This window comes from Procambarus clarkii, chromosome 55, assembly GCF_040958095.1.
Source record: "Procambarus clarkii isolate CNS0578487 chromosome 55, FALCON_Pclarkii_2.0, whole genome shotgun sequence".
NCBI lineage: Eukaryota > Metazoa > Arthropoda > Malacostraca > Decapoda > Cambaridae > Procambarus > Procambarus clarkii.
This window is the reverse complement of record NC_091204.1, coordinates 17,892,865-17,908,719: the sequence shown is the minus strand read 5'-3', so window position 1 is coordinate 17,908,719 and position 15,855 is coordinate 17,892,865. Positions and strand designations below refer to the sequence as shown.

Sequence of the window (15,855 nt, the reverse complement as noted above, 5' to 3'; positions counted from 1 at the left end):
TAGGTTAATTCTAATATACAAATCAATTTTTGAGCCATTTTTGTATTTAGCTTTTCTCATTTAACCAGTAGTTTTTCTCACTACCAGAATCAAGAGCAAAGACAGAAATTGTCTCCTTTCAGTAAACTCTGAATTATTTCAAGGGTACATTGCTTGAGAAACCCTGGTCTAAAGAATATAAAAAGCAAGGCAATTCCTATAGGTTATGATAAAACTTCTAACACAGCATCCATTTGCAAGGTATGAAAATAAAAATAGTTTAGACACACTTTATTCACACTGGTTTAATGAATACAAAGAATTTTTTTATATACTGTACTGTATATGCACACTTCAATATACACATTTCTTTTATGAGTGAAAGGAAACTAATTTAAACATAAATAGCTATTTTTCAAAATATGCATTAAAATCATATTCGTCTTTATCCTTTAATCCTGAAAAACTTTGGAATGCGAGTGTAAGATCGTCTGTTCGTTTAACATTGCGATTGCCTTCTTTGCGAGCCTTCTTTTGCATCTTTTTTTGATATTTCTTCAAAGACATTGACTGCGGATCAAACTCTTGTAAAGGTGTCTCCCAACGTTCCAACTTCTCACTCTTGTCAACGGACTCACTACCAGTCGAACTGGCATCCATATTAATGCGTACATCTTTTGATAACTGAAAAAATTATTGCTTATATCAACAGCCTGCTCTGAAGTCTACTACTAAATCCAGTACAATAAATAAAGTAACAGTACAACATCAAGCATTATTGCTAAAAATGCTTTGTTTAAACTAAATTTATCTTATCTGGAATAGCAATATAAAAATAATATATTGTTGAATTAGTAATACTGTACAATTATTATCTTTACAGACAGGGGGACATAAGTATCTTCATGGGATGATGAGAATTAATTTACCTTCTGTTCACACACAGAAGACATCTAGAGCCTTTTAAAACAGTTTGACTTGTATAAGGGATCACAGTAGAATAATTACTGGAATGAATTAAGCTTTTATATATCTGTAAATAAAAACTTACCACTTTATTATCTTCAACGACCTCTTCATTATCTTCCATATCTTCTACCTCATCCTCTTCATCATCATCATCTATCTCATCCTCTTCTGCAGCATCTTCCTCATCCATGTTATCTTCCCCATCTTTTACCTCCATAACTGGCCCTAAGGAGTCTACCAACATTGTTTGTGACGGTCTAAAAGTGGGCAGAGCTGACAGCATTGATCCTTCTTCCAACACAAGACTGTCTATGTCAAACTCTTTACTTAACTCGGTGACCAATGTTGTTCCAACTTGGGTGTTGGCAACTTCTGGGGGTTGTGTGTAGTATTTTATGAGGCCGCTGAAATAAATGTAATCAGATTATGTGAATGTTTATTTCAAAAGCTCATCATTTGAAATGTGTCCAAAAAGTTGCACAAAGGATGCAGCCCCAAAATAAATCTCTATATTTCTCGTCTGATTTTGTTGTGGCTTCTACATCTTGGAGAATACATTCCCTTCACCAAGTATGTGAAGTTGGAACGAAATTGGTCAACATTTAAATCATGGTCAACATTTAAATCATGGTCAACATTTAAATCAGTCACAGATGGCAGAACTTGACTTAATTTTTGGGGGTCGAGTTATTCACAGACTTCAAACTACTTTCTTTGTCTCTTTAGGTTGTTTTTTTTGCTGAATGAGGGCTTTATCACTTATATAAAGTAGTATATTTATATCCCTAACCCATTACCCTCAACCCTATATTTTGCTTTTCCGAGGGATTATTTTTTATTGACTTAATTTCAACATATATTGACCTACAACTTTCACATATTTGAGTACAAATGCCAAACAATATTTATTAAACCTAAAAGATATGACATCAATTTGAACTACTATATTTATTGTCAAAACTTTTACCTTCATTTTTCTGTGTGAACAGGATTTTCAACTTTGAGATCATAAGAAAAAATTCAGTGTCTGTGCAATTCCCATCATTTTTACATATTACATGCAAAGGTCTTAGTTCTAAGGTTTCCATAAAACCATTTATTCTTGTAAAACACATATATGGGAGTTTTACATTTTTGCATATAAATTTTGCACATATTTTGAAGGCCATCTTGACTATTTTTATTTACAGTAAAACTATACTCTCAAACTAAAGTTTTTGTTAAGGAAAATGAATGTTATATGCCATTCTGAGCCCATAATTAATAAAATAAAAACGGGTGAAATTTTAAAAATATAGAAATTTGAAATTGTTTATTTTTTTTTCCCCTGTTCATGTTATGATGTTGATCCATTAGGAAAAGTTGGAGCATTTATCATGTAGATTATGCACAAAAAATATAAGTGTTTGAGGAAGGTTGAGAAATTGTGCACCTGGCTCCTTAAGTTGTCAGTAAAAATAATTATAGTTATTGTAATATAAATAATATATTATGCATCTTGCCAGATATAAAGAAATGTACTTAACGTAAAATTATAGAAATAAAGCAAAGTTCATGAAAAATTTTAAAACTTCAAAATAACTTACGTGTTCCAGTCCTGTAATACTTTACGAGCAGCAATTTCTCTGTTAGGAATGCCTTTCTTCTTTAATTTCCCCAAGCGCTTTGCCAACAACGCCAGAAACTGATCTGCATTATGGAACTCGGGCAAGCGGTAGTAAATCATCAGCTGTGAACATTAAATATATAAGAGTACAAATTTAGCTTAGTTTTAACAAATACAGTAGACCAAATGTTCTGCACAAGGATACATAATGTGGACCACTTTGTTGTTAGAAAAATGTAATCAATTTAAAATTTTAACATGGTATACTTGTTGATGATTCCGAGCATCAACATCCCTGCAATCTGGTCTCTCACCAGGTTTTTCAATGTGGCTGCTCACAGCCTGGTTGATTAGGTATTCTTTGAAAATTTCTTCATTGAACACAGAGAGGCTGGCCAGTTATGCCCCATATGTGTGGTCTTTGAGTGTTGAAAGGTTTTGGGCCTTTGATGTTGAGTTCTCTCTCAGCATGCCTATTGCACCTCTGTTGTTCAATGGAGTTATTTTGCACATCCTGCACGCCTTCTGGTGTTATGTGTGCAGATTTGGAACCAGTCCTTCTAGTACTGTATTTTCAAAGTACATTATTATGTATCTCTCTTGCCTACACTCTAGGGAACACACATTTAAAATTTGTTAACGGCCCCAATAACTTAGATATTTTATATTGGATTCTACCAGTAAAAGATCTTTGCACATTCTCCAGGTCAGCAATTTCTTCAGCTTTGAATGGGGCTGTTAGTGTGCAACAATATTCCACTCTAAAGAGCACTAGTATCTTAAAAAGCATTACTGGTGTGGCATCTCGTTTGAAAGGTCCTTTTTATCCAACCTGTCATTTTTCTTGTAGTTACGACAGCTCTGTTGTGTTCTTTATAAGATCTTCTGACATGATTATTCGTAGATTTTTTACTGCATTTTATGTAGATTCTGTTTTGATATTTTAATTTCTTTGTTTTCGTTTCACAGTGCAGTAACTGGAACTTATCCTCATTATCATATTATTTTCTGTGGCCCATTGAAAGATTTCATTAACAGCAAATTGGACATTTGCTGTGTCCTTTATATTGTCTACTCTCATGAAAATGCTTTATCTTAATATTTCATACTTTTACAAATTATTTCTCACATTTATTCATTTTCTAAAGGAACATGTTGACCAGATCACACACTAGAAAGTGAAGGGACGACGACGTTTCGGTCCATCCTCGACCATTCTCAAGTAGATTGACCATTCTCACATTCAACTTGAGAATGGTCCAGGACGGATCGAAACGTCGTCGTCCCTTCACTTTCCAGTGTGTGGTCTGGTCAACATACTTCAGCCACGTTATTGTGACTCATCGCCTGCATAAGGAACATATGATTCCTTTGCATGATGTGCAGAGGCAAAAACTGTGGCTGTGTGCTGTATCTGCCTGTCTGTGTCTGGCTTTGGTAACAACCTAACCAGGATTGGGTTTACCGATATCTGAAACTTCTACATGATCTTTTTTGCCGTCAATTTTCCATGTCGGTATCATCAATGAATATTGCAGATATTTAGTAATTATTAAATGAAGTTGTGTTATACGAGCTGCACGACAGTGATCAGAGCTGCAGCAACAGGGGCTACCCACGGATTACCTATCGTTGTGGTGTTAGTGTCGAGGTTATCACGGCCAGGATGGGTTATCTTGAGGTTATCTAGAGATGATTTTGAGGCTTGGCGTCCCCGCGGCCCGGTCCTCGACCAGGCCTCCTTTTTATTACAGACCCCCAGGAAGCAGCCCATAGCAGCTGTTTAACGCCCTGGTAACTATTTACTGCTAGGTAACGGGGGCATCGGGGTGAGAAACTTTTTGCCCATTTGTCTCCACCTCCACTAGGGATTGAACCCGGAACTTCAGGACTACGAATCCGAAGCGCTGTCCACTCAGGAGCCTGTGGGTCTCCACAATTGAAACAACCCCAGTTGTCATGAGCAGTTGAAGGGCTATTAATACATTTGGTAACGTTAATAATGCATTTGGCTACTTTATTTAATAATTTTCACCAGCAATTACTTGCACTATGGAGAGGAAATGGCAAATACACAAGTCCAGGAATGCAACCTTGTGTTTTTCAGCAGTGCCAATGATTAAAAGGGATAAAATACTATACGAAATTTTGCAATTCCATTTCCTTACCTGGTTTTTGTTTGCCCGAGCTAATACAGCTTCAACAGGTTTTATGGGGTCGTCCAACTGCTCAATTTTAATAGCATTTCGGAGTGCAGCTGTAGCATCAGAAGCATCCCCACCAGGAAGAATTATCCCTGGGCAGTCAAGCAATTGAATTTTTGAGTCTAATTGAACCTGCTGCATTGTTCTGTAAATATCATGTGAATGAATTATTACAGTTTGTTGTGTATACACATTTAAAATAAAAATAATAATTCAAAGGATTTTTCAGATCAATTTCACAACACACTTTGGAGAGGGAGAAGAATAAATATACAAGAGAAATGGGTTAGAAGGTGGTGGTTAAGAGAGGATTTGCAAGGGATAAAATGAACAGATTCTATTAGAAGCTCTTACTTTGTGAGACCGGGAGTTGATCCAACACCACATGACTTGCTACGCTTCAAGCTGTTGATTACGCTACTCTTCCCAACATTGGGAAGCCCTACAACACCAACTGTAATTGCAGTTTTTATGTCTTTATTCCGGCAGTAGTTCTTCAGAAGTTGTAGGAGAACATCGGCACCCAAGCATCGTGAAGATTGCATAAGTGCCTTTGTAGACTGTAGAATTCTGATGGAGAAAAAATTTGTAAAATAAACACAATTTTTGCTGAAATAATTTTTTTTCCAACTATTATATATATGCATGCTGTCTACGTATAGTATAGACATTCACAGTCACAAGTCACAGTCAGTCATGACCAGTCAAAGATAGATAGGCATTTGCAGTTGTGATAGCACCCAGTCATTGTTTGTAAACAAAATGAGTCTGAGATGATGTTTACAGAACACCAATGTAATGTACTTAAACAAACCCAAATATACCTTCTTGTAAATAAATAAATAAATAAAATTAATAAAGATGTCCTGTACCGACTGCCTAGATGCTGCTGGAGAAGAGGAAGATATATCTGGGAGAGTAGGATGTAGCATAGATGGGGTGGGGGGTGCTGAGGGGATGTGGTGTGACCACAGCTAGTCTGTGATAGTCCACCTGCTTGCCCCACCCATCCACCCACCAACCCTGCCTGCCCACTAGCCAGCCAGTCCACCTGCCCACTCCCACTCCTGCCTGCCAGTTACCCATTCATCCAGCCCACTTCCCTGCCCACCCACCTACCTACCAGCCAGTTAACCAGCAAGCCCCCCAACCATCCATCCTGTTGCTCTCCCAAATATGACCAAACAGTTTCCGACATTTTAAAATCTTTAATTTAGTGGAGCTCCGGATTTAACGAGCTGGGTGCAACTCCATGTAGGTCGTTAAATCAAGTAGATATTGTAAATAAATGTTTTTTAATACTCAAAACAAAATAACATGGCTGAGTTCAGGCTAAAATGGAACGAGAAAAAAATGATTATTGCACGGATATATAGAAGTAAATTTGTACTAATAGCAGCCTTGTATTGTAAATGAGGTGGATATTGGAAAAAGTTCAGAGGAAAAATAGTATGGATGCTTGTTACATATATACAGTACTTCAATAAACCCGTTACACTTGGATATCATAATGCCTTGTTACATCCATTCCTTTCTTTAGTTTAGCTTGTTGACTTCGAGTAACATCTACAACTACTAACTTACTTAGCGGTTGACTGTGATAGACGGGAACTTTGGAGCTGTGTGCTTGATTTGAAAGCTACAGTTGGATGTTCACGGCGAAGGTATTTTAGCCACTTTTCAAGATTGTCTCGGGGCACTAAGTCAGCCTTGTTAAGCACCAGAACTAACTTCTTACCCGGCTGACCTACGACAGTAGATTCCATTTGAGGCACCCTGGTTCCTAAAGGGTCACGGGCATCTAGCACTTCCAAGATAACATCTGCTGCTTCAACAACCTAGGTAATAAAACATAAGATTATTTTATTTATATTGTAATGTATTTATATAACTTAAATGTGGCATTCAACCCCTGGCATCACAGATTATCTTGGTAAACTACCGTTTGTGTTTTTCAAAGTACTGTAGGTATGTGATAAGCTGAAACTTCTCAACCGAGGTGAAAAGTAGGCATTACAAAGAGGCCTACAGCTGCTACCACAGGGGCTAAGATTGAAAGCTGCCTGTGACACCTGGCATAACCAAAATAGAAGCAGCCACCCTAAAAAGTGAGCTGGGCAACACGAGCCTTAGCACCCAACCCGTGAACCTAAAGGGTGTTTGGCATGAATCTCCCTCTTCCTTCATCACCCCGTCTCTCTCTCTCTCCTCCGTCCGTCCCTCAATAACAACCCTATTCAAAGCTGGAGAAATTGGTGACCTGGAGAGCTTGCAAAGATCTTTACTGCTAGAATGCAATTAATAAAACATCTAAATTTTGAGACCAATTAAAACTTGTAAATCTGTATTCTCTAGAGCACAGGAGGGCAATACATAATTTATACTTAGAAAATATTAGAGGGACTGGTTCCAAATCTGCAAATAGAAATAGCATCACCCGAGATCAGAAGGCATAGCAGCATATGCAAAATAGCCCAGTTGAAAAGCCAAGACACAAAGGTATGCTGAGAGAGAACATCAATGGCCCAAGACTGTTCAACATGCTCCCATTACACGTATGGGTTATAACTGGCCAGCCTCTCATGGTATTCAAAGGAAAACTATAAACACCCCAAAGGATACCTTATCAACCAGGCTATGATTCATGTCAGGCTGCAAGCAGCCATCCTCAACAGCCTGGTTAACCAGACCATCAACCAGGAAACCTAGTCAGAAACCGGGTCGCGGGGATGTTGATCTTCAGAACCACCACAAGGTAAGGTAACCCCTACCTATTAAAATGTTTAAATGGTTTCAAAATCTTACAGCATGGGGCTGTAAGGCCCAGTAACAATAGAAATATTCTGTGCATTTATACGAGTATCAAGCCAATACATAGAGTTCGGTATATCACAGGGCACCACATTGAAATTAAAAAAAAATATTACTGTATTCTCACAAAATCATGAGGTATTCCTGTTGGGAATACCTAACTAAAAGTTCTTGTTGTAGTGACTTAAATATTTAAGCATACCTTCTTGAACTCTCTGTAGTATGCCTTTGCAGATCTGTCACTTAAGCTGCTGCTTAAACTTGCTGTATTAGCCTTGTCTGCTTCAAACTTGGCACCACGCTCCTCAGCGGTTCGAATGAGTTCATCTATGTTTCTAATGGTTAAAGAAAACAATTTATTATTAATTGTCCTTTAAAGAACAGACAATATCATTACGCAGGGTTGCATACCTGGTAGTAATGCCTGGTTGAAGACGGCATCCAGTACAATATTTTTCCTGTATGTAAGAAATTGTAAAAAATTATACGTATCCCACACCTTCCATACTTAATAGAATCATGAAGAACCAGTCCCACAAGCACCACCTCAAAAGTATGGCCTGAAAATTTACACAAAACATTCAGGCCCCTAGTTTTGTTTGGTATTTTCTACTATGAGTATATAATGTTGATGGGATTTTTGGCAATTCGAAGTTACTTATCAAAGTTACCTTTTGAACAAGGAATACTATCATTCTTCTTCTTCTTGATAGTAGGTGCAGTTTGCATGAAGGGTTTGTCCTCCCGATGACTGCACCAGTACAGATGTTGGTAGAGGCGTTTATGTTGAAGATGATAAGAGTTTCAAAAGTGCTTGTTGCGTTGTGCTGTAGACAGAGGAGCGGCGACTAAAACAGAGGTGGATGTTAGAGGGAGACTTGCCGCACCGTAGGGCGGTGTGTTGTGTTTATGGCGTCAGCTGATCCTTGGTGTTGCGACGAAACATTTGTTTTCTGTGTTTAGCTGTTGGTGGCGCCAGGTATAAATGTGGCGCGGGTCAGATGTGACCCAATTTGTTGGTCGATTGGAGATATTTAGCCAGTGCTTTGACTATTTGGTATTTTTCTTGTAACGAGTGGTCACCGCCTCCTAATATATGCTCGATGGTAAAGGGTATTTTAAGTGAGATAAGTTCTTGTTTGAAATTTACTCTGGCACTATAGTGTCGGAAGCAATGTAGGAGATAGTGTTCGATTGTTTCAGGCACCTGACAGTGGATGCAGAGTTCGTTGATGTCTGTTCTGTACTTAGAGCTTTGTGCTGCTAGTTTGGTGTGTCCCAGCCTTAATCTGGTCATCGCTATATCAATTTCTCTGCTTTTATATCTGACATGTTTCCAAGTTTCCCATTTCTTTTTAATGGACCCATAGTACAAAGGTGAGCATGACGTTTTCCATTTCGTCGCAAAATCTTGGGTGATGGTATTTTTGAAGGCTCCTTTACGTGCAACATGGGGAATTGGATGACGGGTAATGTGAGGTGTGTTGTGCATTGCTTTGGCTAGTTGATCTACTAGTTCATTATGGAGAATACCACAATGCGCTGGGACCCATTGGATAGAGGTATCATAACCGTTCAATCGATGTTCATGAAGAAGTTGAAGACATGGGTAAACAAACTCCTTGCACGTTTTTGAAGAGTACGTAATTGCTTGAATCGCACTCTTGGAGTCACTGCAGATTGTATATGTCCCGACTGGTAATGTTGTGATTATTTGGAGAGCTTGATATAAGGCATATAATTCAGCTGTGAAAACAGATAGTTGGTTTGGTAACCGCCATCCCTGCTTGAGATGGTATTCCGGTATCCATACAGCGCTAGTGACCGAGGGTACGTTGTTCTTGATGATGCGAGATCCATCTGTATAAATCGCTGTGGTATTTGGGTAGCAATTTTTCATTGTTGAGAGAAAGACTGAGGCTATGGCTGAGTTTGGTGCAGACTTTGGAATGTTGTCTTCGAGTTGTATTGCTGTATTAGGAGTTGTATAAAGCCAGGGTGGAATAGGGGGAACAGTAAGTTGGGTTTCCGAGTTTTGGAGTAGAGAGAGGTCTATATTGAGGTTATTTGTAGCCCGTGTGAGGAAAGGTTGTGAGTGATTGGTTGGGAAGCGGGGGTTATGTGGGTTAACTGTTGGGTTAATTTTTTATCTGTATGGGTGTGTCTGGTGAGCAGTGGTACAGAGTGACAGATAGTTGGCACACATTATGTCTCGTCTGGTGGCTATCATTCACCTTACCATCTAGTTGTCAGCACATTGGTTCATAACTTGGATAATAATATCTACCCTCTTGTTTAAATTTTCAATGAGGCCAGCTTCAATACATTTTTATCTATACTGCATGAAACTTATACAAAATGGGGTATGCTGAACCTAAACTGAAACAAAAGATATCATAGTGAGGGAAAGAACTTCCTGCATTCCTACCCTACTCTCATCTATTCAGAAAACGCATCATATAATAATGCTCTTCAGCAGATAACTCCACTATGAAAAAAAAAAGGTAAATATATTTAGGAAAGGAGATAAATAAGAGGTAGAACATCTTGAAAAAAAATTATGCAATTTTTATATACTGTACTCAATATCTCTCTTCTTGGCAAGAACTTGGTCTTTCTGCTCCTTTCTTCGAAGTTTAGCTTCTTCTCTGCGTCGTTCTCGAGCCTCCTTTGCTGCTTCTGCCTCTTGTATGACCTCCTCATAGAAGGGAAGTGATTTTGGCACTCCAGGATCTTTAGTCCTTTCTGAAAAAACAAAAAAATTAAATTCCTAGTTTACTATGGTTCTTGTTTAACAATTATGATTCACAATGCTACAAATGTGTTCTTAATCATAACATTTACTGAATAATATAAATAATAAGACTACTCGTAGCCCAGTTGATAGAGCCTCGGCCTCGCACACACGTGGGGTCCACGGTTCGTGACTCCTAAGAGCCCAGGTGAATGGAAAATTTACTGAATAACTCAACATTACTCTCTGATTAACATGAAAGTCAAAAACTTAAGCTAAAAAAAACAAAACAATTTAACTAGCTCTAAAATATTATTTTATACAGTACCAGTACTTACTTCTAAACTTTTCTGGGTGCTTTCTTTTCTCCTTCTTCAGTTTTTTATGATGATTCCGAACTTTCTTCTCTATCTTATATTTGAGTTTAAAAGTAACTCGTTTGGTCTTCCTCTCTGAAAATATATAACATTTATAAGTATTTGAATGACACAGATTTGAAGATTCCACTGTATTCACTGAAATGGTTTATGCCAATATATAATTGGAAATTCATTATAATGTTAAACAGTAACTTGTATGCACCTTTATTAAATAATGTATTACTTCAATCCAAGCTAAAAATTAAGATTTTGAAAATAGGAAAGTTACCCAATGTTTCCAAACGACAGGATCATGCAGTCATACAGGATGACATACTGCACTAGCACCACAGAGAACTTTAACTCTGCATACAGAGTCATTACAGTGCTAAGGAGCCATGAATGAATGGCACCTCAGATTCGTCCTCTGTACCTCTCAGTACAGGGCACGAGTAGCAGTAATGGAGGAGCAACAGAACGACCACGTGTCATTCATGGTATGGTTAAACATGACCACCTAGTGTGGGCCAACAGACCAGATGTATTGCTTCTAACAATCTTAAATCAAGATGAAATAGAACGAGAAACGATGGATTCAAATTCGATTGGTTTAGATTCAGATAAAATCTGGGTAAACATTGGTTTGGAAATAAGGTTGCTGCTTTATGGAATAAATTAATAGGTAACAGACATGGGCAAGAGCAAGCATTTCCAGTCAAGGATAAAACATGTGAATGCTTGGCTGGGTAGACATAGGAGATGCATGGCATTTTGCGTTTAGTCTCATGCCCCAGGTATTTTTATGGGTATTAGTGGAGGTCAAAGGGAGTGGTGTCCACCCGGCCCCAGACCAGGCTGCCGGCCCTAGACCAGGCGGCCACCCCCGGCTCCAGACCAGACTGCCGGCCCCAGACCATTCGGCCACCCCAGACCAGGCGGCCACAACCCACCACACACAAACAGACGCTGGACCTACTCTTGGCAACCATGGTGTGACGCTGACTCTCCTGCTGGCCTACAACACTACCACGTCCCTGGCTCCTGCCGCCTCACAGCTCCTCACCAACGTCAACACGATGCACGTGCTCCTCTCCACCACAACACAGCTACCACCGCCGCTCCCGCACTCTCTACCAATCACAACTCAACACCACTAAAAAAGTACAATTCTAATTCGCTCGCTCACCCACACCATTACAAAAATCATAATAACAATGCCACATTCTAATAATAAAATAAAATAAAGAGTACTTTATTTTCTATTTAATTATGTTGTATATAATATAGATTTAAATGAAAATGTATTAATACATATTTACCGCATGTTTAAATTTCCAGCGAGAGCATAACGTAGCTGTCAAAACAAAAATGGAAGACGTGGCAGATGTAAACATTGCCCGGGTACGAGACAATTTTGCAAATTGGGAAGATGACAGGACACCCCTGGCGCCGCTGACGCCGGAGGAGCGTGACTCCATCATCGAGTTGACGGCGGTGTCAGGGTGGAGGGCGCTGCCGGCGGAGGTGACGGAGGAGACCTTGGGTGATGAGGTGGATGGTGCCAGCGGCGGCCCCACACCCGACCAAGCACCAGAGTCTAACCTTCCTGGCAGTCTCTCTCGCTTGAAACTTGGAGAAGTACATATAGAATCAAGTCAGCAGGTAAATATTGTATTGGTTATGTGAGTACCAGACCTGTGTGAATATGTACTAGGCTTTCTCATTAATGGGTCCTGTGGAAGATTGTAAATTTGGCTGTGGGCCTGTCCAAAACTAGTGCTGTAGTGGCATGCATATCATATGGCAATTTATAATATTTTTTGTGACCCTCACCAGAACAGCTGCTTTTACACATATGGCCTGGAACCATATGTGTAAAATCATTTTTTGTTTACTGATTTTAAATTGGGTGTAATTTTAGATACCTTGCAACTGCTGTTGGTGCCATTGGGAGTAAGCTCCAAAGGACCTACGAGGGGGCTTGTCCAAAAATAGAGCGATGAGTATAAGGAAATTCCCTTTTCTGGGCAGTACCTTAGCTTCCTGTTCCCATCCTATTTCCCTCCTTTCCTTGTGGAAGCTGCAGTCTGAGAGTGAAGGGACCAACTGCCTGGGAACCTGGACAATCTGGGCTATCTTCAGGAGGCAACCAGGGGAGTTGGGTAGCTGTAATTAGCCTGTTCCAATTATCATTTTGGGTGTTTCACTTTTTCAATATTTTCTCATTGCGATGTTAGTTTAGCACATTCAGTTTGGAATGGGCACATTCAAAACTTGAGCACATTCAGTGCTTGAGTTTTGTCTACATTAATTCTCGACAGTTGGAGAGTAAGGGCAACATGATTGAATATTTAAATTGATGAAAGAATATAATAAAAAGCCAATATTAATAGGATGCTAAATATCTAAACATAAAATATATAGAACTCTAAACAATGGATTCAAACTGAGTAAGTTTAGATTCCAGAAAGACTGTGTAATACTGGTTTGGTAATTGGGGTGTAGATTTATGAAACACACTGATGGGTAAAATATATAATAGGTGTCACATCAATGGATTGTTTCAAATATAGGTTAGATATACTGTACATGAATAAATTTGGTTGGATATGAATAGGAATTTTTTTTTGTGCCAACAGGCTTCCGAAGTTGCTTTTATTCTTATGTTCTTCAGATGTAAATATTCTTACAGTATTTTGAGCAGTCCCAGTTTTATCAATTTTAATTAGAGCATATATTTACTTTCCCAGTTCTTGTCTTGGTTTGCTGAAGTGGAGAGAGACATGTGTGAAGAGCAAGATGGACCTTATCGTGACTATGTAAATCAATTGGAAGCCCATCGATTGGAATGTCACACGCTACTTGCTCAGCTTGATAATGCCCTTGATAACCTTCAGCATCTTTCTTCACAGGTAATAAGCTTATGTAGAAGGATCACTTCATGAGTCTTATTTAGAAAGTTCACTTTTTTTAATTATATGTAGAAAGTTTGCAAGCTGAAACTTAGATGGATTACTTCATAACCCCTCCACATGGTTCACATGTGAATAAAAAACACAGAAGTTCACTTTCTAAACCTGAAATACGAGGTTCACATTCTAATTCCAAGAAACCGGGGAGGAAGTACACTTTTCAAACCCAAGATACTAGGTATTCCCTCTCCAAACCCGAGACACTGGGGGGTTCACTTTTCAAATCTGAGACACTGGGGAGGGGGTGTACTCCCTGATACATGAGGCTTTAATTCCAGTGGGTATTATTAATTAAAAGGTTTGCTACCCTTAAAGCCTTCTCTGTATTTTCATGTGCAGAGATAAGTGCTCCTTCTGTTGTACCTATGCATTCTTGTTGGTTTTCCACAGTTTAGCAGCTGAGCTCTCATTCCCTCCTTGCTCCCCATGCCTTGTTAAGTGAACCAGATTTTAATTCTGGCTATCATAGTGCAATGTTGGGTCTCTGAAGCCTGATGTGTTGTAATAAGGCTTGGTGTTACTGGAACCAAGCTTGGGAACTATTTGGCGCCCACCAGAAAAGAATGTTTCAATACATTTAATGCTCAATTTATTTGTCTATTGTCAGGTATTCACAATAAAATATTATAGAATAACTATGAATTTAATTAAATGTTTAAATAAAAAAATTTTTTGCTTTTCAGTATACCAGTGTATCAAATAAGACTGGTGCTCTTCATACTGATTGTGAGCACTTGCTGGCAGAGCAGACACAACTCACCAACAAAGCAGACACAATTGAAAGTAAACTTACTTATTTTAAGGAGGTAGATAGAATCAGCCAGAAGCTCAATTCTCCAGCTTTTCAAGTTACAAGTGAAGGATTTATCCCTTTGCTAGCCAAAATTGATGAGTGTATTGGTTATATGAATACAAATCCAACATTTCAAGAGTCTTCTCTGTATTTAGCTAAATATAAACATTGCTTGAGCAGGGCTCTTGGTATGGTAAAGTCATATGTAACAAAGTCTTTAGAAAATGCTACGCAGCAAGTATTGTGTAAGCCTGGCACAGAAAAACCAACCACTGACAATGCTGCTGTTCTTTACTATGGAAAATTTCGGACTAATGCCCCTAGGATTAAATCCTTGATGGCAGAAATTGAAGACAGAGTTGAAACTAGCCCTGAGTACACAAATCTTCTTAGTGACTGCCACCAGTGTTACTTTTCTCAGCGACAAAGACTCATGGGTCCTTGTGTTGCCGATGCAGTTTCTCAGTTATCGCAGAAATATGAACGAGATTATTGCACATTGGTGCGAAGTGGGTGTGCCTTTCTCATCCATGTATGTGAGGATGAACATGCACTCTTTCATCAGGTGAGATATGATTATTGTTGTTTGAAGAGCTTTCTGCATTCATTAGTTTAGTTATTTGTAAAATATTGAGGGCTCTAGCCATATTTATGATGCAGTATTTTTATTAGTGATGCCTTATTTATTATTTTTTTGTTTTTCTTACTACTGTATATACAGTACAACAATCAACCATACTAAATAATGTAAGGAGCAGTGAAAGGCCAAATACTGAGGCCACCCAAGAGTTACACTTGTCTGCCCACCTCACTCATGAGTCTGGTACAAAACTTCTCACTCTTCTACTCCAGCTCCTCATCTTTTTAGTCAGAATGGAGAGTGTTACTGGTCACGTCAATCTGTTTGCTCCTCTTTGGCCAATTCATTCTTGGTTCCAGCCCTTCTCACTCATTGTCCTCATTTTCTGCCATTGCCGAAGCTCCACATCTTCCAGACGATAGGCAGACTGACGTATCTGAGAAAATCCAAATCAATGATCTTCGTGTTTGTAGTTTTAAAATAATTTGTACTGCCACCTAAATGGGGACCCAGTTGCATTTCTTTAAGTGTTACATATGCTGTTTTCCCCTGACTCCAGTATGAGGTGGTCTGGTGGTCTTTATGGCTTTTTGTATCTTCACCAGTTGTCATCCATTTCTGTGCCAGTTGCATTGGCCTTTTATGAAGCACAGACCCATGCCCAATACCGTTGCCACCAACTGCTTGGCCTTGGCTGAGCCTCGTACTTGCCCTTGGAGTGAATGTTTCTTCTCCTATTCTTAAGTGAACATATTAATGTTTAAAATTGTGTGTGATTATTATTTCTAGGTACACAAGTTATTTATATGTATGTTTATTTATTTGTATGTTTATATGTGTATACATAA

At 38.8% G+C, this 15,855-nt stretch overlaps 2 protein-coding genes across 3 annotated transcripts in view; one reads left to right on the top strand and one right to left on the bottom strand.

Moving 5' to 3' along the window:
- The window catches only part of Cog3 (conserved oligomeric Golgi complex subunit 3), a 225,484-nt gene that overhangs the window by 200,370 nt on the left and 9,259 nt on the right, over nt 1–15,855 (top strand). The window contains exons 1-4 of one of the 2 annotated variants that reach the window (XM_045738129.2): nt 11,709–11,823; nt 12,001–12,324; nt 13,413–13,574; nt 14,318–14,992. In XM_045738129.2, the coding sequence (XP_045594085.1) occupies nt 12,031–12,324; nt 13,413–13,574; nt 14,318–14,992 (1,131 nt within the window). In that variant the 5' untranslated portion in view covers nt 11,709–11,823; nt 12,001–12,030. Of the gene's footprint in view, nt 1–11,708; nt 11,824–12,000; nt 12,325–13,412; nt 13,575–14,317; nt 14,993–15,855 lie in introns of those variants that run through there. The other variant, XM_069305525.1, reaches the window with a different exon arrangement.
- Nucleotides 256–11,778, bottom strand: Ns1 (Nucleostemin 1). Its single transcript, XM_045738140.2, has 10 exons — nt 11,639–11,778; nt 10,642–10,755; nt 10,152–10,314; nt 7,772–7,904; nt 6,343–6,596; nt 5,113–5,328; nt 4,723–4,903; nt 2,535–2,677; nt 1,031–1,352; nt 256–663 (listed from the first exon to the last, which is right to left on the bottom strand). Exons 1-10 carry the CDS (start codon nt 11,649–11,651, stop codon nt 388–390), a joined length of 1,815 nt encoding a protein of 604 aa, XP_045594096.2. The 5' UTR covers nt 11,652–11,778; the 3' UTR covers nt 256–387.